The sequence below is a fragment of the Coloeus monedula genome (genome assembly GCF_965178545.1).
Source record: "Coloeus monedula genome assembly, chromosome: 32".
NCBI lineage: Eukaryota > Metazoa > Chordata > Aves > Passeriformes > Corvidae > Coloeus > Coloeus monedula.
Window position 1 is genome coordinate 112,465 of NC_138812.1, and position 26,958 is coordinate 139,422.

Below are 26,958 nucleotides of genomic sequence, written 5' to 3' on the forward strand. Positions count from 1 at the left end.
CCCTCAATGCCTATTCACTGGCCACTCAATGGCCACCCAATACCCACTCAATGAGTCCTTTATGACCATTGAACGGCCACTCAGTGACCGCTCTAAAGACCATCCAATGGCCACCCAACACCCACTCAATGAGTCCTTTATGACCATTCAATGGCCACTCAGTGACCACTCTAAAGACCATCCAATGGCCACCCAACTCCCACCTAATGGCCACTCAACGATCGTTTGGTGACCAGTGGCCATTCAATGGCTACTCGTTGACCACTGAGTGACCCCTCAATGCCTATTCACTGGCCACTCAATGGCCACCCAACACCCACTCAATGAGTCTTTTATGACCATTGAACGGCCACTCAGTGACCGCTCTAAAGACCATCCAATGGCCACTCAACAATCGGTCAATGACCAGTGGCTATTCAATGGCTACTCGTTGACCACTGAGTGACCCCTCAATGCCTATTCACTGGCCACTCAATGACCACCCAACACCCACTCAATGAGTCCTTTATGACCATTCAATGGCCACTCAGTGACCGCTCTAAAGACCATCCAATGGCCACCCAACTCCCACCCAATGGCCACTCAACAATCGGTCAATGACCAGTGGCCATTCAATGGCTACTCGCTGACCACTGAGTGACCCCTCAATGCCTATTCACTGGCCACTCAATGACCACCTAACACCCACTCAATGAGTCCTTTATGACCATTGAGCGGCCACTCAGTGACCGCTCTAAAGACCATCCAATGACCACCCAACACCCACCCAATGACCCCTCTACGACCATTCACTGACCACGCCCATCGTCCACCCAACAACCACCCAAACACCATTCAATGACCCCTCAACGCCCACCCAACACCCACTGACCACCTTAGAGCGACCGCTCTAAGACCACCCCTCGTCCACCCAACAACAACTCAACCTCCACTCAACGCCCACCCAACGACCGCCCTCCGCCCCCTCACCGACCCCCCGCTGACCACCAGATGACCGCTGCCCACCTCCTTCTCCTTCTCCTCGGCCTCGCGGGTCTTGTAGCGCTTCTGCACCTCCTTGATGATACGGAAGGCGTTCTGCAGGTTGGACGCCGGCACCGTCGACTCGCCCGGCGGCTTCAGGTTGGACGCCCGGTACGTTCTGCGGACAGAGCGGCCGCCGTGACCCCGCGGTCACCTCCGAGCGACGGCGCGGGAGGGGCGTGGAGGGGTCACCCACATCTCCTTGACGAAGGTGGCCTCGGGGTTGGGGAAGATGTTGCCCTCATTGCGGCCCAGGGCGCTGCCCGGGCAGAAGAAGTTGATGCGCAGGTAGGTGTAGTCGCCTTCCACCGACATGCTGATGTTCTGGGGGAGGAGAAAGTTCCGGTTAGGAGGCGCCGATTCGGGTGGAAAAACCGGGAATTTGGGGCGGTGCAAGAAGAAGTAAAAAAAAAAAAAAATAAATGGGGTGGCGGGGACCCCAAAATGAGCTGGAATGGGGCGGTGGGACCCCAAAAGCACTGGAAATGAGGTGGTGGCACCCCAAAACATCCTAAGATGCCAAGTGGGACCCAAAAAAGCTCCGAAGAAGGTGGTGGGACCCAAAAACCCACCTGGAATAGGGTGGTGGGACCCCAGAATCACCTTAAACTCAAGGTGGGACCCAAAACCAGGTCCAGATTCGGTGGTGGGACCCCAAAACTAAGTCCAGGTGTGGTGGAATTCCCAAAAGCACCTGAAATGGGGTGGTGGGACCCCAAACCCAGATTTCCCTCTTTTTCAAAACAACTTGGGGTTTTTTGGAGCGATCTTGGTATTTCTGGGGTCGATTTTGGGCATTTCCCTCGCGATTTTGCCATTTCCATCCCAATTTCGTCGTTTCCCGAGCCGTTCCCACCCCGTTCTCAACCGCTCCGACCCCGGGGCTTTTCCCCGTTGTTTTTGGGGCGCTTTCCCCGGATTTTGGGGCTCGTCCCCACCTTGATGGTGGCGATGTGGAAGGGCGTGGCGATGCCGAAGACGGGCATGATGACGCTCTCGTACTTCTTGTCGATGTAGATCTTCATCTCCCGCACGTGCGGCTCCTTGGGCAGCAGCGCCGCGCTCTTGTAGGACACGTTCGACTTCCGCGCCCTGAGCAGGGCGAGAAAACGGGATTTTGGGGGGAAAAAGCGTGATTTTGGGAAAAAAAGAGTGAATTTGGGAAAAAAAAGTGTGATCTTGGGGCGTTTTGGGGAGTTTGGGGGGGAACTTGGAAGGGGGATTTAGGGTGGGTGGGCGGCTCCTTGGCCACGCTCTTGTAGGATGCGCTTGAATTCCACACTCTCAAATGGGGTGAAAAACTGGGATTTTGGGGAAAAATGGAGTGGGTGGTGGGATTTGGGGTGGGAATTGGGAACTGGGGCAGGCATCAGGAATTGGAGCCCGAATTAAGGCAAATCAGCTGGGAATTGGGACGACGGGGCAGAAACCGCGGTGGGAGCCAGGAAGGGCGCTGGGAGCGGGGAATGCGGGACGGGAAACGGGGCGAATTCCGGTACTTTTGGGTCTGCTGCTCCCCGCGCTGCTCCGTCAGGCGCCGCCGCGCGTCCTCGTTCAGCTGCGTGGCCAATTCCTTCTGGTGCGCCCGGCGCTTCTCCTCGGCCGTCAGCTCGTTCTGGGGGGCACCGAGGGGTCAGGGCGTGGCCGGAGAGCGGCCGGAGAGCGGCCGGAGAGCGGTCAGGGTGTGGTCAGGGGGAGGGGACCCACCCGCGTGCGCTCGGTCAGGAGGGCGGCGCGGGAGCTGCGGCCCAAGAGGTCCTCGGCCGCGTCCTTGTCCGGCTCCTCCTCTTCCTCGTCTTCATTCTGGGTGGAAAAACGGGGAATTGGTGAGGCAAACCTCCCACCCTTGAAGTCCCGAAACCCACCCGAAATTCCCAGAGAATCCAATGAAAAAGCCCCCGGATTCCATCCTGAGCAGCTTCCCCTGCAGGGCAGGAAAGCCCCCCTCAGAAAACCCCCCCCCCCCCAAAATGAAACAAAACCCCCCAAATTTTACAGAAAACTCCACCCAAATCAGCTTTTTCCAGTCCCCTCTGAAGCTTTTTCCTGAAAAGCCCCGATTTGGGCCCGAATCCTGTGCTCACCTTGAGGAAAATTCCGACGTTTTTCACCTTTTTCTTGACGGACGTGAGGACCACGGCGGGACCGTCCTGTAGGGGGCAGTAAGGGGCCAGGGGGAGACACGATTGGTCGAGGGAATGGGAAAGGAAAATGTGATTGGCTGGCGAGATGGGAAGGGAGAACGTGATTGGCTGAAGGGGAAGGAGGCCGTGATTGGCCAAGGGGAGCGAAGGCGTGATTGGCCGAAGGAACCGAGGGACGCCATTGGCTAACGGGCGAAGAAGAAAAGCCGGGATTGGTCGGGAGTCGGGTTAGGCCCCTGTGATTGGTCAGCCGCAGAGCAGGGACCTCTGTGATTGGCTGGCTGTGGCCCCGCCCACCTCGTCCACCATGACGGTGTCGCCGATGAAGAGCGCGTACGTCCGCTCCTCCGGCCGCTTCCCCTCCTTGTTGGGCAGCTCCGAGAGCCCCACGTTGATGCTGAAAACCATCCCTGGATCGAGCGCAAAAAACGGGATTTAGGTAAAAAATATAAAACTAAGAAACTCCCGGGAAAAGAGGGTCTGGGGGAAGTTTGAGAAGCGGGGGCGGGGGAGGATTGGTGAGGGGCGGGGTTGTGGTAGGAGAAGTATTTGAGGGAGTAAAAGAGGGATTTTAGGAGGAAAAAGGGGAGTTTGAGAGGAAAATCGTGGTTTTGTGGGAAAACGATGGATTTGGGGACAAAAGCGATGATTTTAGGCGACAAAAGTACGGGTATTGAAGCAGAAAACGCGATTCTGATGCAAACAACAAAAATTGGGCGAAGAAATGACGATTCTGAGGGAAAAAAAAAATTGTGGCCTTCTGGGGGAAAAGGACAATTTACGGGGAAAAGGATTTCGGGACGAAAACAAAAATTTCAGGCGACAAAACCGCTGATTCTGGGGTGGAAGAGGCGGATTTTGGGGCGGAAAAGGGGGATTTTCTGCATCTCACCCTTCTTGAGGCGCTGCTGGTTTTTGCTGTTGATGACCAGGGAGCCCTCGCGGAACTCGATGCCCATCGCGAACCTGGAACCCCCGGGTGACCCCAAAGTGACCACCGTGACCCCTCAACGACCCCAAACTGACCACCGTGACCCCTCAACGACCCCAAACTGACCACCGTGACCCCTCAATGACCCCAAACTGACCACCGTGACCCCTCAACGACCCCAAACTGACCACCGTGACCCCTCAATGACCCCAAACTGACCACCGTGACCCCTCAACGACCCCAAACTGACCACCGTGACCCCTCAATGACCCCAAACTGACCACCATGACCCCTCAACAACCCCAAAATGATCAACGTGACCCCTCAACGACCCCAAACTGACCACCATGACCCCTCAATGACCCCAGTGACCCCTCAATGACCCCAAACTGACCACCGTGACCCCTCAACAACCCCAAACTGACCACCGTGACCCCTCAATGACCCCAAAGCTTCCCCCTCAACGACCCCGAGCCTTTATGACCTCGATGACCGCACAATGACCCCAAACCTCCCCCGATGACCCCCCAGTGACCCCCCCGGACCCCAAAATCCCCAGTTCTCACCCCAAATTCTTGGTGATCTTGCCCAACAGCTCCGGCCGCTGCTTCTTGACCACGTCCATGACGGCCGCGTAGACGTCGCAGAGCTTCGCGCCTGGGGCGGTCACTCGGGGTCACTCAGGGGTCAGTGCAGGGGATCGGGGTCATTGGGGGGTGGGAGTCACTCAGTGGTCACTGGGGGGGGTCATGGCGGGGTCACTGGGGGGGGGGACTGGGGGATTGTTATGGGGTCACTCAGTGGTCAGTCCCGGGTGGACCGTTATGGGGTCACTCCGTGGTCACTCAGCGGTCAGTCCCGGGTGGACCGTTATGGGGTCAGTCCGTGGTCACTCAGCGGTCAGTCCCGGGTGGACCGTTATGGGGTCAGTCCGTGGTCACTCAGCGGTCAGTCCCATGAACACCGTTATGGGGTCAGTCTGTGGTCACTCAGCGGTCAGTCCCGGGTACACCGTTATGGGGTCAGTCTGTGGTCACTCAGCGGTCAGTCCCAGGTATACCGTTATGGGGTCAGTCTGTGGTCACTCAGCGGTCAGTCCCGGGTACACCGTTATGGGGTCAGTCTGTGGTCACTCAGCGGTCAGTCCCAGGTACACCGTTATGGGGTCACTCCGTGGTCACTCAGCGGTCAGTCCCGGGTGGACCGTTATGGGGTCAGTCCGTGGTCACTCAGCGGTCAGTCCCGGGTGGACCGTTATGGGGTCAGTCCGTGGTCACTCAGCGGTCAGTCCCATGAACACCGTTATGGGGTCAGTCTGTGGTCACTCAGTGGTCAGTCCCAGGTGGACCATTAGGCGGTCACTCATGGCCACTCAGTGGTCAGTCCCGGGCGGACCGTGAGGCGGTCACTCCATGGTCACTCAGCGGTCAGTCCCAGGTGGACCGTTATGGGGTCAGTCTGTGGTCACTCAGCGGTCAGTCCCAGGTGGACCGTTATGGGGTCAGTCTGTGGTCACTCAGCGGTCAGTCCCGGGTGGACCGTTATGGGGTCAGTCCATGGTCACTCAGGGGTCAGTCCCGGGTGGACCGTTACGCGGTCACTCCGTGGTCACTCAGCGGTCAGTCCCGGGTAGACCGTTATGGGGTCAGTCCGTGGTCACTCAGCGGTCAGTCCTGGGTGGACCGTTATGGGGTCAGTCTGTGGTCACTCAGCGGTCAGTCCCGGGTACACCGTTACGCGGTCACTCATGGTCACTCAGCGGTCACTCGGGCTCCCTGACCGCGCAGCAGGAAGCCGTAGCGGCCATTGGGGGGGAGCAGCGGGGTCAGCGACGGGCGGACAGCTCAGGGGTTACCCCGGGGTGTCAGCGGTCACTCGGGGGTCACCGAGTGGTCACTCAGGGGTCAGTCCCGGGTGGACCGTTATGGGGTCAGTCTGTGGTCACTCAGGGGTCAGTCCCAGGTACACCGTTATGGAGTCAGTCTGTGGTCACTCAGCGGTCAGTCCCGGGTGGACCGTTATGGGGTCAGTCTGTGGTCACTCAGTGGTCAGTCCCGGGTACACCGTTATGGGGTCACTCCGTGGTCACTCAGCGGTCAGTCCCGGGTGGACCGTTATGGGGTCAGTCTGTGGTCACTCAGCGGTCAGTCCCGGGTGGACCGTTATGGGGTCAGTCTGTGGTCACTCAGTGGTCAGTCCCAGGTGGACCGTTATGGGGTCAGTCTGTGGTCACTCAGCGGTCAGTCCCGGGTGGACCGTTATGGGGTCAGTCTGTGGTCACTCAGTGGTCAGTCCCGGGTACACCGTTAGGCGGTCACTCCGTGGTCACTCAGCGGTCAGTCCCGGGTACACCGTTATGGGGTCACTCCGTGGTCACTCAGTGGTCAGTCCCAGGTACACCGTTATGGGGTCAGTCTGTGGTCACTCAGCGGTCAGTCCCGGGTGGACCGTTATGGGGTCAGTCTGTGGTCACTCAGCGGAAAGTCCTGGGTGGACCGTTATGGGGTCAGTCTGTGGTCACTCAGCGGTCAGTCCCGGGTGGACCGTTATGGGGTCAGTCTGTGGTCACTCAGTGGTCAGTCCCGGGTACACCGTTAGGCGGTCACTCCGTGGTCACTCAGCGGTCAGTCCCGGGTAGACTGTTATGGGGTCACTCCGTGGTCACTCAGCGGTCAGTCCCAGGTACACCGTTATGGGGTCAGTCTGTGGTCACTCAGCGGTCAGTCCCGGGTACACCGTTATGGGGTCACTCCGTGGTCACTCAGCGGTCAGTCCCAGGTACACCGTTATGGGGTCACTCCGTGGCCACTCAGTGGTCAGTCCCGGGTGGACCGTTATGGGGTCACTCCGTGGTCACTCAGCGGTCAGTCCCGGGTGGACTGTTATGGGGTCAGTCTGTGGTCACTCAGCGGTCAGTCCCGGGTGGACCGTTATGGGGTCAGTCTGTGGTCACTCAGCGGTCAGTCTCAGGTAGACCGTTACGCGGTCACTCCGTGGTCACTCAGCGGTCAGTCCCGGGTGGACCGTTATGGGGTCAGTCTGTGGTCACTCAGTGGTCAGTCCCGGGTGGACCGTTATGGGGTCAGTCTGTGGTCACTCAGCGGTCAGTCCTGGGTGGACCGTTATGGGGTCAGTCTGTGGTCACTCAGCGGTCAGTCCCAGGTACACCGTTATGGGGTCAGTCTGTGGTCACTCAGCGGTCAGTCCCGGGTACACCGTTATGGGGTCACTCCGTGGTCACTCAGCGGTCAGTCCCAGGTACACCGTTATGGGGTCAGTCTGTGGTCACTCAGCGGTCAGTCCCGGGTGGACCGTTATGGGGTCAGTCTGTGGTCACTCAGCGGTCAGTCCCGGGTACACCGTTATGGGGTCAGTCTGTGGTCACTCAGCGCTCACTCGGGGGTCACCGAGTGGTCACTCAGGGGTCAGTCCCAGGTACACCGTTATGGGGTCAGTCTGTGGTCACTCAGCGCTCACTCGGGGGTCACCGAGTGGTCACTCAGGGGTCAGTCCCATGTACACCGTTATGGGGTCAGTCTGTGGTCACTCAGCGGTCAGTCCCATGTACACCGTTATGGGGTCAGTCTGTGGTCACTCAGCGGTCAGTCCTGGGTGGACCGTTAGGCGGTCACTCTGTGGTCACTCAGCGGTCAGTCCCGGGTGGACTGTTATGGGGTCAGTCTGTGGTCACTCAGCGGTCAGTCCCAGGTGGACCGTTACACGGTCACTCCGTGGTCACTCAGCGGTCAGTCCCGGGTGGACCGTTAGGCGGTCACTCCGTGGTCACTCAGCGGTCAGTCCCAGGTACACCGTTATGGGGTCAGTCTGTGGCCACTCAGAGCTCACTCGGGGGTCACCGAGTGGTCACTCAGGGGTCAGTCCCAGGTACACCGTTATGGGGTCAGTCTGTGGTCACTCAGCGCTCACTCGGGGGTCACCGAGTGGTCACTCAGTGGTCAGTCCCATGTACACCGTTATGGGGTCAGTCTGTGGTCACTCAGCGGAAAGTCCTGGGTGGACCGTTATGGGGTCAGTCTGTGGTCACTCAGCGGTCAGTCCCGGGTACACCGTTATGGGGTCAGTCTGTGGTCACTCAGCGGTCAGTCCCGGGTACACCGTTATGGGGTCAGTCTGTGGTCACTCAGCGGTCAGTCCCATGTACACCGTTATGGGGTCAGTCTCTGGTCACTCAGCAGAAAGTCCCGGGTGGACCGTTATGCGGTCACTCCGTGGTCACTCAGTGGTCAGTCCCGGGCGGACCGTTAGGCGGTCACTCCGTGGTCACTCAGCGGTCAGTCCCGGGCGGACCGTTATGGGGTCACTCCGTGGTCACTCAGTGGTCAGTCCCGGGTGGACCATTAGGCGGTCACTCCGTGGTCACTCAGCGGTCAGTCCCGGGTACACCGTTATGGGGTCACTCCGTGGTCACTCAGCGGTCAGTCCCGGGTAGACCGTTAGGCGGTCACTCCGTGGTCACTCAGCAGTCAGTCCCGGGTACACCGTTATGGGGTCACTCCGTGGTCACTCAGCGGTCAGTCCCGGGTGGACCGTTATGGGGTCAGTCCGTGGTCACTCAGCAGTCAGTCCCAGGTGGACCGTTATGGGGTCAGTCTGTGGTCACTCAGCGGTCAGTCCCAGGTAGACCGTTATGGGGTCAGTCTGTGGTCACTCAGCGGTCAGTCCCGGGTAGACCGTTATGGGGTCAGTCTGTGGTCACTCAGCGGTCAGTCCCATGTACACCGTTATGGGGTCAGTCTGTGGTCACTCAGCGGTCAGTCCCATGTACACTGTTATGGGGTCAGTCTGTGGTCACTCAGCGGTCAGTCCCATGTACACCGTTATGGGGTCAGTCTGTGGTCACTCAGCGGTCACTCCCAGGTGGACCGTTATGGGGTCAGTCTGTGGTCACTCAGCGGTCAGTCCTGGGTACACCGTTATGGGGTCAGTCTGTGGTCACTCAGCGGTCAGTCCCAGGTACACCGTTATGGGGTCAGTCTGTGGCCACTCAGCGCTCACTCGGGGGTCACCGAGTGGTCATTCAGGGGTCACTGGGCTCCCTGACCGCGCAGCAGGAAGCCGTAGCGGCCATTGGGGGGGAGCAGCGGGGTCAGCGACGGGCGGACAGCTCAGGGGTTACCCCGGGCTGTCCGCGGTCACTCGGGGGTCACCGAGTGGTCACTCAGCGGTCACTGGGCTCACTGACCGTGCCGCAGCTCGCGGATCAGCACGTCCTGCAGGCCCAGCAGGAAGCCGTAGTGGTCCTGCATGTCCTGCGGCGGGTCCACCATGAGGGTCCGCACCAGGTTGGAGCAGTAGGATTTGTAGCGGATGCCCATGGAGCAGGTGATGGCCCCGAAGTGCATGTGGCTCTTGTCGCTGCGGGGAAAACGGGGTGAGAAACGGGGAAATCGGGCAAAAAACGAGGCAAAAGCGGCGGGTTTGAGAAGGAAGAAAAAAACCTTTTAAAGAGGGGGTTTGGGGGTAAAGGAAAAGGTTGAAGGGGGGAGATGGAAGGGGGTGAAGAGCCCCAAATCCGATTTCGGGATGGAGATCCGAATTTTGGGATGGCGAAGGTCGAGTTTGGGGTGGAAAACGGCAATTTTGGTTTTAGAAGAGCAGTTTTGGGATGAAACAAAAATATTCGGGGTGGAAACCCTAAGGTTGTGTTAACAAGGGCTAATTTTCGGGCAGAAATCCCAACTTCAGAAAAGGGCTCGTTTTGGGTGTGAAGCACGACTTTTGTGGCGCAAAACCTCCATTTTCAGCCCCAAACCCCCAATTTTTGGTGCAAAAACCGATTTTTTTATTTCCCCGCCCCCAAAAGAAAAAGGGCTCATCCCAGTTGGGATTTTGGGAATTCTGGGAATTCCAGGATTGCCCTCACCTGACCACGCTGAACTTGAGGTTGTAGTTGCCGCCGCTCTGGATGATGGGGGGGTAGCACATCTCCACGGCCGAGGGGTCAGCTCCGGCCAGGTACTTCTTCTCCTCGATGGCCTTCTCCACCGCCTCGGCCAGCTTGCTGTGGCGCACCTTCTGCAGGGCGTGACGTCGCGGTGACGTCACGGTGACGTCACGACGACATCACCGGAGCGCGCGGAACGGGGGATGGGCATCGCTCACAGAAATTCGGTCCCGAAACGGCCGTTTTTTTGGAGCAAGTTGACCTCAAAACGGCCATTTTCGGACAAGGTCGATCTTAAAGTACCCCTTTTTTGGGCTAAATTGACCCCCGAGCGCTGATTTTAGTGCCAAATTGCCCTGAAAACGCTGGGATTTGGATAGAACGGATTACTTTCACCTAACGTGACCTCAAACCTCCAACTTTTGGCCCGTTTCTGCCCCATCCCGCCCCGTAAACGGCCGATCCCCGCCCCGACCTCGTCGGCGTCGACGATTTCCATGACGCGCTCCTTGAAGAACTTGGTGAAGACCTCGGACGTGATGGCGGCCGCCTTGCGCATCAGCTGCAGCTCCACGTCCTCCTTGGCCGCCATGGCCTGAGCCACGGCCGCGCTGACGTCCACCTGCGGTCAGCGGGACGGGCGTGGGGCTGGGGGCCGGCCAAGCCAGCCCAGCTCCAACTCTTCCCACCCAACTTTGACCCTTCCAACGCCGGCGCCTCCAGCCCGTCCAAGCCAACCTTCTCGAAGCCCTCCTTGCTCAGGGCATCGTTCCAGCTCTTCATGAACTCCCCCGGGAATTTGTCCTTGGAGAAGACGCCGAGGCGCCGCCCGCCCCGGCTGCTCTTGAGGGCCTCGATGAGCTTCTCGAAGTTGGCCTTGTTGCTCTCGTTCTGCGGGGAGGGACGGACGGACGGACGGTGGGGCCGTGGAGGAGCGGGGCGGCCACGGCCATCCCCGGGTTCCCAACGCAATTCCAACTCATCCAACCCAACCCATCCAACCCAACTCCAACTCATCCAACCCAACTCATCCAACCCAACTCCAACCCATCCAACCCAACTCATCCAACGCAACTCCAACCCATCCAACCCAACTCATCCAACGCAACTCCAACCCATCCAACCCAACTCATCCAACGCAACTCCAACTCATCCAACCCAACTCCAACCCATCCAACCCAACTCATCCAACGCAACTCCAACCCATCCAACCCAACTCATCCAACGCAACTCCAACTCATCCAACCCAACTCCAACTCATCCAACCCAACTCCAACTCATCCAACCCAACTCCAACTCATCCAACCCAACTCCAACTCATCCAACCCAACTCCAACCCATCCAACCCAACTCCAACTCATCCACCCCAACTCCAACTCATCCACCCCAACTCCAACTCATCCAACCCAACTCCAACCCATCCAACCCAACTCCAACTCATCCAACCCAACTCCAACTCATCCAACCCAACTCCAACCCATCCAACCCATCTCCAACCAATCCAACCCAACTCCAACCCATCCAACCCAACTCCAACCCTTCCGACCCAGCTTTGACCAATCCAACCCAACCCCAACCCCCCTCAGGGATACACAAAGACCCCCCAAGGCCCCCTCAAGACCCCAAAGTGACCCCCAAGGGCCCTCTACACCAAGCAAGGACCCCCCCAAGATGACCCCAAATGACCAACCCCAAGCCCAACTGGAACCCTCTCAAGCCCAGCCCTAACCCTCAAAGCGACTCCATAAGGACACCCTAAACCCCAGAACGACCCCAAACCTGACCCCAAACCCCCTCCTGAGCCCCCACCTTCTCTCGGACCAGCAGAGTGACCGCCGGGAGCCCGTTGGCCCCCTCGCCGCCCTTCCCTTGGGCCACCTGCTTGAGGAACTCGACCTTCTTGCGGCTGGCCAGGAACAGGACGCGCTCCTCGCAGAAGAGCATCACCGTGTCGGTCAGCTCGTACCCGAACAGCCACGTCTGCGGGGAAACGGGCTTGGGAGCGGGGAGAACCCCAAAAGGGAGCGGGGAGAACCCCAAAAAGGAGAGGGGAGAACCCCAAAAAGGAGAGGGGAGAACCCCAAAAAGGAGAGGAGAAAACCCCAAAAGGGAGCGGGGAAAACCCCAAAAGGGAGCGGGGAGAACCCCAAAAGGGAGCGGGGAGAACCCCAAAAGGGAGTGGGGAGAACCCCAAAAAGGAGAGGGGAAAACCCCAAAAGGGAGCGGGGAGAACCCCAAAAGGGAGTGGGGAGAACCCCAAAAAGGAGAGGGGAAAACCCCAAAAGGGAGCGGGGAGAACCCCAAAAGGGAGCGGGGAAAACCCCAAAAAGGAGAGGGGAGAACCCCAAAAAGGAGAGGAGAAAACCCCAAAAGGGAGCGGGGAAAACCCCAAAAAGGAGAGGGGAAAACCCCAAAAAGGAGAGGGGAAAACCCCAAAAGGGAGCGGGGAGAACCCCAAAAGGAAGCGAAAAAAACCCCAAAAGGGAGCGGGGAAAACCCCAAAAGGGAGAGGGGAAAACCCCAAAAGGGAGCAGGGAAAAATGGGGAAAAAATGGGGGGAAAACCAGGGAAAAAACGGGGAAAAAACAGGGAAAAAATGGGGGATTGGGAGGCAAAAAAACCCCAAAAGGGAGTGGGGAAAACCCCAGAAAAGAGCAGGGAAAACCCCAAAAGTGAGCAGGAAGAACCCAAAAGGGAGTGGGGAAAATCCCAAAAGGGAGTGGGGAAAATCCCAAAAGGGAGCAGGGAAAAAAGGGGAAAAAAGGGGGGGAAAACCAGAGAAAAAATGGGGAAAAAACAGGGAAAAAATGGGGGATTGGGAGGAAAAAAAACCCAAAAGGAACCGGGGAAAACCCCAGAAGAGAGCAGGGAAAAATGGGGAAAAAAGGGGGGGAAAACCTGGGAAAAAATGGGGAAAAAACAGGGAAAAAATGGGGGATTGGGAGGAAAAAACCCCAAAAGGGAGTGGGGAAAACCCCAGAAGAGAGCAGGGAAAACCCCAAAAGGGAGAGGGGAAAATCCCAAAAGGGAGCAGGGAAAAATGGGGAAAAAAGGGGGGGAAAACCAGGGAAAAAATGGGGAAAAAACAGAAAAAATGGGGGATTGGGAGAAAAAAAACCCCAAAAGGAACCGGGGAAAACCCCAGAAGAGAGAGGGGAAAAATGGCCCAGGGATTTTGGGATCTCACCCCAGGGATTTTGGGATGTCACCCCAGGGATTTTGGGATCTCACCCCAGGGATTTTGGGATCCCACCCCAGGGATTTTGGGGCGCTCCTGAGAGATTTTGGGATCCCACCCCAGGGATTTTGGGATCCCAGCCCAGGGATTTTGGGATTTCACCCCAGGGATTTTGGGATCTCACCCCAGGGATTTTGGGGCACTCCTGAGGGATTTTGGGATTTCACCCCAGGGATTTTGGGATCCCACCCCAGGGATTTTGGGATCTCACCCCAGGGATTTTGGGATCTCACCCCAGGGATTTTGGGATCTCACCCCAGGGATTTTGGGATCCCACCCCAGGGATTTTGGGATCCCACCCCAGGGATTTTGGGATCCCACCCCAGGGATTTTGGGATCCCGCCCCAGGGATTTTGGGATCCCACCCCAGGGATTTTGGGATTTCACCCCAGGGATTTTGGGATTTCACCCCAGGGATTTTGGGATCTCACCCCAGGGATTTTGGGGCGCTCCTGAGGGATTTTGGGATCCCACCCCAGGGATTTTGGGATCCCAGCCCAGGGATTTTGGGATCCTGGCCCAGGGATTTCGGGGTGCTCCTGAGGGATTTTGGGATCTCACCCCAGGGATTTTGGGATCCCACCCCAGGGATTTTGGGGCGCTCCTGAGGGATTTTGGGATCTCCCCCCAGGGATTTTGGGATTTCACCCCAGGGATTTTGGGATCCTGGCCCAGGGATTTTGGGATCCCAGCCCAGGGATTTTGGGGCGCTCCTGAGGGATTTTGGGATTTCACCCCAGGGATTTTGGGGCGCTCCTGAGGGATTTTGGGATTTCACCCCAGGGATTTTGGGATTTCACCCCAGGGATTTTGGGATCTCACCCCAGGGATTTTAGGATCTCACCCCAGGGATTTTGGGGTGCTCCTGAGGGATTTTGGGATCTCACCGCAGGGATTTTGGGATTTCACCCCAGGGATTTTGGGATCTCACCCCAGGGATTTTGGGATCCCACCCCAGGGATTTTGGGATCCCACCCCAGGGATTTTGGGATTTCACCCCAGGGATTTTGGGATCTCACCCCAGGGATTTTGGGATTTCACCCCAGGGATTTTGGGATCTCACCCCAGGGATTTTGGGATTTCACCCCAGGGATTTTGGGATCCCACCCCAGGGATTTTGGGATCTCCCCCCAGGGATTTTGGGATCCCACCCCAGGGATTTTGGGATCCCACCCCAGGGATTTTGGGGCGCTCCTGAGGGATTTTGGGATTTCACCCCAGGGATTTTGGGGCGCTCCTGAGGGATTTTGGGATTTCACCCCAGGGATTTTGGGATCCCACCCCAGGGATTTTGGGATTTCACCCCAGGGATTTTGGGATTTCACCCCAGGGATTTTGGGATCCTGGTCCAGGGATTTTGGGGCGCTCTTGAGGGATTTTGGGATCTCACCCCAGGGATTTTGGGATCTCACCCCAGGGATTTTGGGATCCTGCCCCAGGGATTTTGGGATCCCACCCCAGGGATTTTGGGATCTCCCCCCAGGGATTTTGGGATCCCACCCCAGGGATTTTGGGATCTCCCCCCAGGGATTTTGGGATCTCACCCCAGGGATTTTGGGGCGCTCCTGAGGGATTTCGGGGCCCCCTCACCTGCAGCGCCGTGGATTTGGCGTAGACGATCTCCTCGTCCACCCCCACGGCCACCACGACGGCATCGACGGCCCCGAACTCGTCCTCCCCTTTCTGGGGGGGCAGGGCAGGCTCAGCCCCCCCTCAAAAGGAGCCTTTCCCAAAGGAGCCCCGAGTCCCGCCCCCCAAAATCCCGGTCACGGCCCCAAACTGCCCCAAATCCCACTTAAAACTCGCCCCAAATCCCACTTAAAGCCACCCACAAATTCCACTTAAAGCCCCCCACAAATTCAACTCCAACACCCCCAAATTCTACTCAAATCCCCCCCAAATTCACCTCAACCCCCCCAAATTCAACTCAAATCCCTCAAATTCAACTCAAATCCCCCCAAATTCAACTCATATCCCTCAAATTTAACTCAAATCCCCCAATTCAACTCCAACCCCCCCAAATTTAACTCAAATCCCCCAATTCAACTCAAATCCCTCAAATTCAACTCAAATCCCCCAATTCAACTCGAATCCCTCAAATTCAACTCAAATCCCTCAAATTCACCTCAACTCCCCCAAATTCTACTTGAATCCCTCAAATTCAACTCAAATCCCTCAAATTCACCTCAACTCCCCCAAATTCTACTTGAATCCCTCAAATTCAACTCAAATCCCTCAAATTCACCTCGAATCCCCCCCAAATTCAACTCCAATCCCTCAAATTCAACTCAAATCCCCCCAAATTCAACTCCAATCCCTCAAATTTAACTCAAATCCCCCCAAATTCTCCTCGAATCCCCCCCGAATTCACCTCAACCCCCTCAAATTCAACTCCAACCCCCCCAAATTCTACTCAAATCCCCCCCAAATTCACCTCAACCCCCCCAAATTCAACTCAAATCCCTCAAATTCAACTCAAATCCCCCCCAAATTCAACTCAAATCCCCCCCAAATTCACCTCAACCCCCCCAAATTCAACTCGAATCCCTCAAATTCAACTCAAACCCCCAAATTCAACTCAAATCCCCCCAATTCAACTCAAATCCCTCAAATTCAACTCAAATCCCCCCCAAATTCACCCCAACTCCCCCAAATTCAACTCCAACCCCCCCAAATTCAACTCAAATCCCCCAATTCAACTCAAATCCCCCAAATTCAACTCAAATCCCCCCAAATTCAACTCAAATCCCTCAAATTCAACTCCAACCCCCCCAAATTTAACTCAAATCCCCCCAAATTTAACTCAAATCCCTCAAATTCAACTCAAATCTCTCAAATTCACCTCAACCCCCCCAAATTCAACTCAAATCCCCCCAAATTCAACTCCAACCCCCCCAAATTTAACTCAAATCCCCCCAAATTCAACTCAAATCCCTCAAATTCAACTCCAACCCCCCCAAATTTAACTCAAATCCCCCCAAATTTAACTCAAATCCCTCAAATTCACCTCGAATCCCCCCAAATTCACCCCAACCCCCCCAAATTCACCTCAACCCCCCCAAATCCAACTCAAATCCCCCTCAAATTCAACTCAAATCCCTCAAATTCAACTCAACCCCCCCAAATTCAACTCAACCCCCCCAAATTCAACTCAAATCCCTCAAATTCTCCTCGAATCCCCCCCAAATTCAACTCAAATCCCTCAAATTCAACTCAACTCCCCCAAATTCACCTCAACCCCCCCAAATTCAACTCAACCCCCCCAAATTCACCTCAACCCCCCCAAATCCAACTCAAATCACTCAAATTCAACTCAAATCCCCCCCAAATTCAACTCAAATCCCCCAAATCCAACTCAAATCCCTCAAATTCAACTCAAATCCCCCCCAAATTCAACTCCAACCCCCCCAAATTCACCTCAACCCCCCCAAATTCAACTCAAATCCCCCCAAATTCAACTCCAACCCCCCCAAATTCAACTCAAATCCCTCAAATTCAACTCAAATCCCTCAAATTCACCTCGAATCCCCCCAAATTCACCCCAACCCCCCCAAATTCACCTCAACCCCCCCAAATCCAACTCAAATCCCCCCCAAATTCAACTCAAATCCCCCAAATTCACCTCAACCCCCCCAAATTCAACTCAACCCCCCCAAATTCTACTCAAATCCCTCAAATTCAACTCAAATCCCTCAAATTCAACTCAACCCCCCCAAAATCAACTCAAATCCCTCAAATTCAACTCAACCCCCCCAAATTCAACTCAAATCCCTCAAATTCAACTCAAATCCCCCCAAATTCAACTCCAACCCCCCCAAATTCAACTCAAATCCCTCAAATTCAACTCAAATCCCCCCAAATTCAACTCCAACCCCCCCAAATTCAACTCAAATCCCCCCCAAATTCAACTCAAATCCCCCCAAATTCTCCTCGAATCCCCCCCAAATTCAACTCGAATCCCCAAATTCACCCCAACCCCCCCAAATTCAACTCAAATCCCTCAAATTCAACTCAAATCCCCCCAAATTCACCCCAACCCCCCCAAATTCAACTCCAACCCCCCCAAATTCACCTCAACCCCCCCAAATTCAACTCAAATCCCTCAAATTCTACTCAAATCCCCCAATTTCAACTGGAATCCCTCAAATTCACCTCGAATCCCCCCCAAATTCACCTCAATCCCCCCAAATTCAACTCAAATCCCCCAAATTCAACTCAAATCCCCCAAATTCAACTCAAATCCCCCCAAATTCTCCTCGAATCCCCCCCAAATTCAACTCGAATCCCCAAATTCACCCCAACCCCCCCAAATTCAACTCAAATCCCTCAAATTCAACTCAAATCCCCCCAAATTCTCCTCGAATCCCCCCCAAATTCACCTCAATCCTCCCCAAATTCAACTCAAATCCCCCAAATTCAACTCAAATCCCCCAAATCCACCTCAACCCCCCCAAATTCAACTCGAATATCCCAAATTCAACTCCCCCCCCCCAAATTCACCTCAACTCCCCCAAATTCAACTCAAATCCCTCAAATTCAACTCAAATCCCCCAAATTCAACTCAAATCCCTCAAGTTCACCTCGAATCCCCCCAAATTCACCTCAATCCTCCCCAAATTCAACTCAAATCCCCCAAATTCACCCCAACCCCCCCAAATTCAACTCAAATCCCCCAAATTCACCCCAACCCCCCCAAATTCACCCCAACCCCCCCAAATGAACTCGAATATCCCAAATTCACCTCAATCCCCCCAAATTCACCCCAACCCCCCCAAATTCACCTCAAACCCCCCCCCCCCCCAAAATCTCCCTCAGGCCCCTCCCCCACCCCATCCCCACCCCATCCCCGCCCCTCCCCCACCCCAAACTCCCCCCCTCCCTCCCGCCCCCCCCCCCGCGCCCCTCCCCCACCCCGGTCCCCCTCACAAGCCCCCCCCCCCCCCCCGCCCCCGCCCCTCCCCCACCTGCCAGCTCGCGTAGAGCCGCCGCAGCCGCCGCGAAAAGGCCTCGCGGTCCAGGCTGAGCGCCATGAGGGGGCCCAGCCGGGGCGAGCGGCCCCCGGCACCCTCTGGGCTCGTCCGGGACCCCCCCGACGGGACCCCCCCCCCCGCCGGGAGCCCCCGAGTCGCCGCCGCCGCCGCCGCCTCCTCCTCCTCCTCCTCCTCCCGCGCCGCGGCGTCCCCCCGGAAGTGCGGCCTGAGGGGAACTTCCGCTTCCGGGGCAGCGGGAAAAGGGCGGGAGGGGAGGGCTGGGGTGCGCGTCACGTGACGGGGGAGAGGCGGGAATTAAGGGGGTGGGGGGAGGGGGTTTCCCCCTCAGGTCGGTTTCTCCTGAGGGAAAAGCGAGAAACGGAGAGGGGAGGGAAAACGGGAAATGGGGGGGGGGGGGAACGGTAAAACCGGGGAAGGAAGCGGTTCCTTTGTCACGTGACGGGGGGAGGCGGGGAAACGGCAGCGGAAGGGGCGCGGTCACGTGATAGAGGAACGGGAAGGGGGGGGGAACCGCGCCGTTCCCGCGTCACGTGATCAGGGAGAGGCGGGGGAAACGGGGGCTGAGGGCGCCGCTGTCACGTGACGGGGAGAGGAGCGGGAAAGTCGTGAGGGGGAGAAGCGGGAAACGCCGGGGGGAGGGAAGCGCAGGATTTACGTGGAGGAAAAGAAGAGGGAGACGGAGGGAAAAGAGAAGCGGGAAATGGCGGGGGGGGGGGGGGAAAGCGGCTCCTTCCTGACGTGACGGGGGGGGGGAGGCGGGAAAAGGGAGCTGAGGGGGCCGGCGTCACGTGATGCGGGAATGCAGGAAAAGGGAGGGAAATGGCGCCGCGCCTGCATCACGTGATGGGGGAAGAGGCGGGAAACCCGTGCGGGGGGGGCGATCACGTGACAGGGGAGAGAGGCGGGAAAGCTGCGAGTGGACGTCGTCACGTGACCAGAAGAGGCGGGAAAATCGTGAGGGGGAGAGCTCGGCAGGCGCCCCCTGGTGGTGAGAGAGGGGAATGCGCGTGTGGGGATCATTAATTACCAGAGGCGTTTAATTAAAGGAGCCCGTTACGGCGAGGGACGAATCAACGACGGTAAATAAGAACCTCAATTAGCAACCAATTAGGGGAAAACTACTCGCAGCGCTCGCTCCGTTTCCAAACCTTTTATTAAAAAAAAAAAAAAAAACCCCCGCCAGGCCCCTCCCATCCCGCCAGCCCCAGCCCGATTGACCCCGCCCCTTTTGGCCCCGCCCCGCTTAGCCCCGCCCCCCGCCCCGCCCCCCTTATGACACAGAGACATTTTACATATTTATATAAATATGGGGAGGGGGGCGTGGCCCCAGCAGGAAAAGGGGCGGGGATTAATCCGAGTCGGAAGTGGGCGGCAACATGGGGTCGGCCAGCAGGGGGCAGCACCCACTTCCTGCTTCCGCTTCCTCTTCCGCTTCTGGCCGGAAGCGCGGGGGCGGGGCCAAGGAAGGCGAGGCCACGCCCCCTCCGCCGCTGGCCCCGCCCCCCATCAGCGCCACCATCTTGGAAAGATCCAAACCTGAGGGGGGGGAGGGGAGGAACTGGGGGAGGGGGGGGGGGAGGGGAGACAAAAGTGATGAGTGAGGGGTGGGGCTTAAATGGGCGTGGTCAGCACAAGCCACGCCCCAAACCCCAAATGAGACATAAAATACTTAAAACTACCCCAAAATCATTTAAAAAAAACCCCCGAATTTTAGGCTCAAAAGGAGTGGGAGGGGCCAGGACACCCCTGAATGAAATTAGGGGGATCCCGCCCCTCCCCCACCCCAATTTCAGGGGACTTTGGGGATTTTCGGGAGCTCCCAAAGTACCTTTTTCCGGTGCCACTTTTCCCGTCGCTGCTCCATGAACTGCAGAGGAAGGAGAAGAGGATTTGGGGGGGTTTTTTGCAAATTCAGAAGGTTTTGGGGGTGGATTCAGCAGTTTTGGGGTAAATTCCGGGCATTTCGGGGCTCACCGGCAGCAGCCTGGGGTCGGCAAATTCGGGGGCGTCGCCGCGGGGGGGGGGAGGGGCCACCATGACGTTCTCGGGGTCCCCCCCGGGGTCTCGGAGCCCCTCGAGGCAGCGCAGCTCCAGCTTTGGGGAGAAAAACGCCGATTTCGGGAAAAAAGGCCAAACATCAGGAAAAAAAACCCCAAATCGTGTTAAAAACCCCACAAATCCGGGGGTGAAAATGGCAGCGCCCCAAAATCTTGAGGGGTTTTGAGGCTCTGAACCCACCAGAGGCTCCCCAAAAATTCCCACCCCCAAATTTGGCTGCGAAACCCCAAAAACCTGATGGGAAACTGCCAGATTTTGGTGTCGAACCCCCAAAACCCAACAGGAACCCCCCCAATTTTCTCAGTTCCCCCCCCCCAAATCCTGGCATTTAAACCCCCCAATTTCAGCAGGGCGGGCTCCGAACTCCTGAAAAACTCGGGTGCGACCTGGAATTCCCCAAAACCGGGCTTTTTAGCCCCGAAACGCCCCCTCACCTCCACCAGCTTCTTGCTGTTCTTTTTTTGGGGCGGGGGTCCCCGCGCGGCCCCGTTGGGGCCCAGCCGGTGCTTCTGGAAGGTCAACTTCAGCCCCTCCTCCTGCGGGAAACGCCGCGGAATTGGGGCAGAATCCGGCAGAATCGGGAAAAACCCGCGGCGGGGGAGGGGCCCGGTTGTTATGGAGGGCGGGAATTTTGGGTGGAAAAAAGGCCGGATTTGGGCACTCACGTCTTTGATCTGCACGGTGAACTCCTTGTCCTGGTGGCGCCCGCGGGGGGAGGGGAAGGGGGGAGGGGCCTGCGGAGGGGGTGGGGGAGGGGCGGGCTCGGGGAACCCCCCCGGGACCCCCCCGAAATCCTCGTGGAGGGGGGGGAGGGGCGGCCCCTCCCCCGCCGTCAGCACCGCCCGGCAGATCAGGTCCAGCCTCCGGATCAGCGCCCGGTCCTGGGGTGAAAAACGGCGGTTTTGGGAAAATCCCGCAGTTCCGCCATCCCGGAACATCCCCCCCCACACCACCCACCCCCTCCTCCTCGAATTTTGGGGTTTTTGGGGTGATTTCCGTACCTTGGGCCAGTAGAGGAGATTTCGGGGCGCAGGGTGGGGGAGGGGAGGTTTGGGGGAGCCGCCCTCGCCTGAGGGGGGAGGGGAATCCTCGTCCTCCCCCCCCTCCTCCTCCTCCTCCTCTTCCTCCTCCTCCTCATCCTCCAGAGGCTCCGGCCCTGCACGAAGGGGGACCCCAAAAACGCTTTGAACTCCCCCCAAAAAATCCCCCCCCTCCCCCCCATCCCAGGATTTTGGGGTTTTCCCCGTCCCATCCCGGAACTTTGGGGCATTTTCCGCTTTCCCCTCCGTTCTTCCGGCCCCAATTCGGGCTCTTTTCCCTCCAAATCGCCCCAAAAAACTCCCTCGGAATCCCACACGTTTGGGATCCCCTTTGAAAACCCCAAAATTGGGGATTCTCCTCCCATTTTTCCACCTTTCTCTCTCGTGTCCTTCCTCCTCCTCCTCCTCCTCCCCCCAAATCTAAGCTTCTTTCCCCTTTTTTCCCCGTTTTTCCCCCCAAAAAACTCACCCCCTTCCTCTTCCTCCCCCCAAATTCAAGCTCCTTTCCCTCTTTTTTCCCCGTTTTTCCCCCAAAATTTGGAACCCCCTTTTCCCCCCCAAATCCCCATTTTTCCCCCCAAACCTCACCTCCTTCCTCCTCCTCCTCCTCGCTCTCCTCCTCCCCCCAAATTCGAGTTCTTTTCCCCCTTTTTTTCCCCAAAATTTGGAATCCCCTTTCCCCCCCCAAATCCCCATTTTTCCCCCCAAACCTCACCTCCTTCCTCTTCCTCTTCCTCCTCCTCCCCCCAAATCCGAGCTCCTTTCCCCTTTTTCACCCTTTTCCCCCCAAAACTCAGCCTTTTTCCCCCCCAAATCCCCGTTTTTCCCCCCAAACCTCACCTCCTTCCTCCTCCTCTTCCTCCTCCTCCTCCTCTTCCCAAATTCAAGCTCCTTTCCCCCTTTTTTCCCTGTTTTTCCCCCAAAATTCAGAATCCCCTTTTTCCCCCAAATCCCCATTTTTCCCCCCAAACCTCACCTCCTTCCTCCTCCTCCTCCTCGCTCTCCTCCTCCCCCCAAATTCGAGTTCTTTTCCCCCTTTTTTTCCCCAAAATTTGGAACCCTTTTCCCCCCCAAATCCCCATTTTTCCCCCCAAACCTCACCTCCTTCCTCCTCCTCCTCCTCGCTCTCCTTCTCCCCCCAAATTCGAGTTCTTTTCCCCCTTTTTTTCCCCAAAATTTGGAATCCCCTTTCCCCCTCCAAATCCCCGTTTTTCCCCCCAAAACTCACCTCCTTCCTCCTCCTCCTCCTTCTCCCTCCAAATCCAAGCTCCTTCCCCCTTTTTTACCCTTTTCCCCCCAAAACTCAGCCTTTTTTCCCCCCAAACCCCCATTTCCCCCCCCAAACCTCACCTCCTTCCTCCTCCTCTTCCTCCTCCTCCTCCTCTTCCCAAATTCGAGCTCCTTTCCCCCTTTTCCCCTTTTTCCCTCCAAAATTTAGAATCCCATTTTCCCCCCAAATCCCCGTTTTTTCCCCCCAAAATTCACCTCCCTCCTTCCTCATTTTCCCTCCAAATCTCAGCTCCTTTCCCCTTTTTTACCCTTTTCCCCCCAAAACTCCGACTTTTTTCCCCCCAAACCCCCATTTCCCCCCCCAAACCTCACCTCCTTCCTCCTCCTCTTCCTCCCCCTAAATCCAAGCTCCTTTCCCATTTTCCCCTTTTTTCCCCCAAAATTTAGAACCCCCTTTTCCCCCCCAAATCCCCGTTTTTCCCCCCAAAACTCACCTCCTTCCTCTTCCTCTTCCTCCCCCCAAATTTGAGCTCCTTTCCCCTTTTTCCCCATTTTTCCCCAGAAAATTTAGAATCCCCTTTTTCCCCCCCAAATCCCCATTTCCCCCCCCACCAAAACCTCACCTCCTTCCTCTTCCTCTTCCTCCCCCCAAATCCGAGCTCCTTTCCCCCTTTTCCCATCTTTCCCCCAAAATTTAGAATCCCCTTTTCCCCCCAAATCCCCGTTTTTCCCCCCAAAATTCACCTCCTTCCTCCTCCTCCTCCTCCTTTTTCCCTGAAATCTCACCTCCTTTTCCCCCTTTTTCACCCTTTTCCCCCCAAAACTCAGACTTTTTTCCCCCCAAATCCCCGTTTTTCCCCCCAAAACTCACCTCCTTCCTCTTCCTCTTCCTTCCCCCAAATTCGAGTTCTTTCCCCTTTTTTCCCCGTTTTTCCCCCAAAACTTGGAATCCCCTTTTCCCCCCCAAATCCCCGTTTTTCCTCCCAAAACTCACCTCCTTCCTCCTCCTCCTCCTCGCTCTCCTCCTCCCCCCAAATTCGAGCTCCTTTCCCCCTTTTCCCATCTTTCCCCCAAAATTTAGAATCCCCTTTTTCCCCCAAATCCCCATTTTTCCCACCAAAACTCACCTCCTTCCTCCTCCTCCTCCTCGCTCTCCTCCTCCCCCCAAATTCGAGCTCCTTTCCCCCTTTTCCCATCTTTCCCCCAAAATTTAGAATCCCCTTTTTCCCCCAAATCCCCGTCTTCCTCCCTCCCAAACCTCACCTCCTTCCTCCTCCTCTTCCTCCTCCTCCTCCTCTTCCCAAATTCGAGCTCCTTTCCCCCTTTTCCCCTTTTTCCCTCCAGAATTTGGAATCCCCTTTTTCCCCCAAATCCCCATTTTTCTCCCCAAACCTCACCGCCTTCCTCCTCCTCCTCTTCCCAAATCTCAGCTCCTTTCCCCTTTTTCACCCTTTTCCCCCCAAAACTCAGCCTTTTTCCCCCCCAAACCCCCATTTTCCCCCCTAAACCTCACCTCCTTCCTCCTCCTCCCCCCAAATTCGAGCTCCTTTCCCCCTTTTTTCCCTGTTTTTCCCCCAAAATTTGGAACCCCCTTTCCCCCCCAAATCCCCGTTTTTCCCCCAAAACTCACCTCCTTCCTCTTCCTCCCCCCAAATTTGAGCTCCTTTCCCCTTTTTCCCCCCAAAATTTAGAATCCCCTTTTCCCCCAAATCCCCATTTTTCCCCCTAAAACTCACCTCCTTCCTCCTCCTCCTCCTCCTCCTCCTCCTCCCCCCAAATCCGAGCTCCTTCCCCCTTTTTCACCCTTTTCCCCCCAAAACTCAGAATTTTTCCCCCCAAACCCCCATTTTTCCCCCCAAACCTCACCTCCTTCCTCCTCCTCTTCCTCCTCCTCCTCCTCCCCCCAAATCCGAGCTCCTTTCCCCTTTTTCACCCTTTTCCCCCCAAAACTCAGCCTTTTTCCCCCCAAACCCCCATTTTTCCCCCAAACCTCACCTCCTTCCTCCTCCTCGCTCTCCTCCTCCTCCTCCTCCTCCTCCTCCTCCTCCTCCTCCTCCTCCTCCTCCCTCTCCGCCGTCCCCTCCCGCCGCTCGCCGTCCCCGCTGCCCGGTGCTGCCGCTTCGGTGCCGCGGCCGCCGGGGGTGATTCCGCCGCGGAGCAGGGCCCCGCGCAGGCCGTGGCGGGCGGCGGCGCGCAGCAGTTCGGCGTCGTGCACGCCCCGCAGCCACCAGGGCGGCAACGGCGGCGCCGGCGGCGGCACCCGCGCCAAGAGCGAGCCCAGCGCCGGGTGCGGCAGCACCCGCTCCCGCAGGCAGCGCAGCAGCGCCAGGCGGCGCAGGCAGCGCAGGGCCAGCGCCGGAGACACGGCCAGGGGCGGCGGGGACAGCGGCGGCGGCACTGGGAGAGAGAGAGATGGGGGAATGGGTTAAAAATGGGGAGAAATGGGGAAAAAATGGGTTAGAAATGGGTTAAAAACGGGGAAAAATGGGTTAGAAATGGGTGAGAAATGGGAAAATGGGGGTTTGGGACAGCGGCAGCGGCACTGGGAGAGAGAGAGATGGGGGAATTGGTTAAAAATGGGGAGAAAATGGGGAAAAAATGGGGAAAAATGGGGGTTTGGGACAGTGGTGGTGGCACTGGGAGATAGAGAAATGGGGGAATGGGTTAAAAACGGGGAAAAAACGGGGAAAAAATGGGTTAGAAATGGGTTAAAAACGGGGAAAATGGGGGGTCGGGACAGCGGCAGTGGGGACACGGCCAGGGGCAGCGGGGACAGCGGGGGTGGCACTGGGAGAGAGAGAAATGGGGGAATGGGTTAAAAATGGGGAGAAAACGGGGAAAAATGGGTTAGAAATGGGGAAAATGGGTTAAAAATGGGTTAAAAATGGGGAAAAAACGGGTTAGAAATGGGGAAAATGGGTTAAAAATGGGGAAAATGGGGCTTTGGGACAGCGGCAGTGGCACTGGGAGAGAGAGAGATGGGGGAATGGGTTAAAAACGGGGAGAAATGGGGAAAAACGGGGAAAAAATGGGTTAAAAATGGGGGTTTGGGACAGTGGTGCCAGGGACACGGCCAGGGGCGGCGGGGACAGCGGCGGCGGCACTGGGAGAGAGAGAAATGGGGGAATGGGTTAAAAATGGGGAGAAATGGGGAAAAAATGGGGAAAAAATGGGGAAAATGGGTTAGAAATGGGGGTTTGGGACAGTGGCAGTGGGGACACGGCCAGGGGCGGCGGGGACAGCGGTGGTGGCACTGGGAGAGAGAGAGAGATGGGGGAATGGGTTAAAAATGGGGAGAAATGGGGAAAAACGGGGAAAAAATGGAAAAAAACGGGGAAAAAACGGGGAAAAAACGGGTTAGAAATGGGGAAAATGGGGGTTTGGGACAGTGGCAGTGGGGACACGGCCAGGGGCGGCGGGGACAGCGGCGGCGGCACTGGGAGAGAGAGAAATGGGGGAATGGGTTAAAAATGGGGAGAAACGGGGAAAAAATGGGGAAAAATGGGGAAAAAATGGGTTAGAAATGGGGAAAAAACGGGGAAAAATGGGTTAGAAATGGGTGAGAAATGGTGAAAAACGGGGAAAAAATGGGTTAGAAATGGGTTAAAAACGGGGAAAAATGGGTTAGAAATGGGTGAGAAATGGGAAAATGGGAGTTTGGGACAGCGGCGGCGGCACTGGGAGAGAGAGAGAGATGGGGGAATTGGTTAAAAATGGGGAGAAATGGGTTAAAAAGGGGAAAAATGGGGAAAAAACGGGGAAAAAATGGGTTAAAAAGGGGAAAAAACGGGGAAAAAATGGGTTAGAAATGGGGAAAAATGGGGAAAATGGGTTAGAAATGGGTTAAAAATGGGGGTTTGGGACAGTGGCAGTGGAGACACGGCCAGGGGCGGCGGGGACAGCGGCGGCGGCACTGGGAGAGAGAGAGAGACGGGGGAATGGGTTAAAAATGGGGAGAAATGGGGAAAAAATGGGTTAAAAATGGGGAAAAAACGGGGAAAAAATGGTTAAAAATGGGTTAAAAATGGGAAAATGGGGGTTTGGGACAGCGGCAGTGGGGACACGGCCAGGGGCGGCGGGGACAGCGGCGGCGGCACTGGGAGAGAGAGAGAGATGGGGGAATGGGTTAAAAACGGGGAGAAATGGGGAAAAAATGGGTTAGAAATGGGTTAGAAATGGGAAAATGGGGGTTTGGGACAGTGGCAGTAGGGACACAGCCAGGGGCGGCGGGGACAGCGGCGGCGGCACTGGGAGAGAGAGAGAAACGGGGGAATGGGTTAAAAATGGGGAGAAATGGGGAAAAAATGGGTTAGAAATGGGGAAAAAACGGGGAAAAAACGGGGAAAAAACGGGTTAGAAATGGGAAAATGGGGGTTTGGGACAGTGGCAGTGGGGACA

The 26,958-nt window shown here is 56.7% G+C and overlaps 2 protein-coding genes across 2 annotated transcripts in view; both read right to left on the reverse strand.

Moving 5' to 3' along the window:
* Positions 1-18,327, reverse strand: part of SUPT16H (SPT16 homolog, facilitates chromatin remodeling subunit) — a 34,537-nt gene extending 16,210 nt beyond the window's left edge. Inside the window, exons 1-16 of the mRNA XM_082299541.1 lie at positions 18,206-18,327; positions 14,832-14,924; positions 11,813-11,983; positions 10,742-10,894; positions 10,479-10,625; positions 9,983-10,134; positions 9,302-9,474; positions 4,665-4,755; positions 4,060-4,133; positions 3,465-3,577; positions 3,108-3,173; positions 2,731-2,826; positions 2,523-2,638; positions 1,962-2,115; positions 1,220-1,347; positions 1,006-1,141 (exon numbers count right to left, since the gene is read on the reverse strand). Coding sequence (XP_082155667.1) covers positions 1,006-1,141; positions 1,220-1,347; positions 1,962-2,115; positions 2,523-2,638; positions 2,731-2,826; positions 3,108-3,173; positions 3,465-3,577; positions 4,060-4,133; positions 4,665-4,755; positions 9,302-9,474; positions 9,983-10,134; positions 10,479-10,625; positions 10,742-10,894; positions 11,813-11,983; positions 14,832-14,924; positions 18,206-18,271 — 1,929 coding nt within the window. The 5' untranslated portion in view covers positions 18,272-18,327. The remainder of the gene's footprint in view (positions 1-1,005; positions 1,142-1,219; positions 1,348-1,961; positions 2,116-2,522; positions 2,639-2,730; positions 2,827-3,107; positions 3,174-3,464; positions 3,578-4,059; positions 4,134-4,664; positions 4,756-9,301; positions 9,475-9,982; positions 10,135-10,478; positions 10,626-10,741; positions 10,895-11,812; positions 11,984-14,831; positions 14,925-18,205) is intronic.
* Positions 18,328-19,507: 1,180 nt separating this feature from the next.
* The window catches only part of CHD8 (chromodomain helicase DNA binding protein 8), an 82,668-nt gene continuing 75,217 nt past the window's right edge, over positions 19,508-26,958 (reverse strand). The window contains exons 32-38 of the mRNA XM_082299479.1: positions 24,574-24,957; positions 21,292-21,479; positions 20,956-21,171; positions 20,725-20,826; positions 20,207-20,326; positions 20,061-20,099; positions 19,508-19,790 (exon numbers count right to left, since the gene is read on the reverse strand). Of these exons, the coding sequence (XP_082155605.1) occupies positions 19,581-19,790; positions 20,061-20,099; positions 20,207-20,326; positions 20,725-20,826; positions 20,956-21,171; positions 21,292-21,479; positions 24,574-24,957 (1,259 nt within the window). The 3' untranslated portion in view covers positions 19,508-19,580. The remainder of the gene's footprint in view (positions 19,791-20,060; positions 20,100-20,206; positions 20,327-20,724; positions 20,827-20,955; positions 21,172-21,291; positions 21,480-24,573; positions 24,958-26,958) is intronic.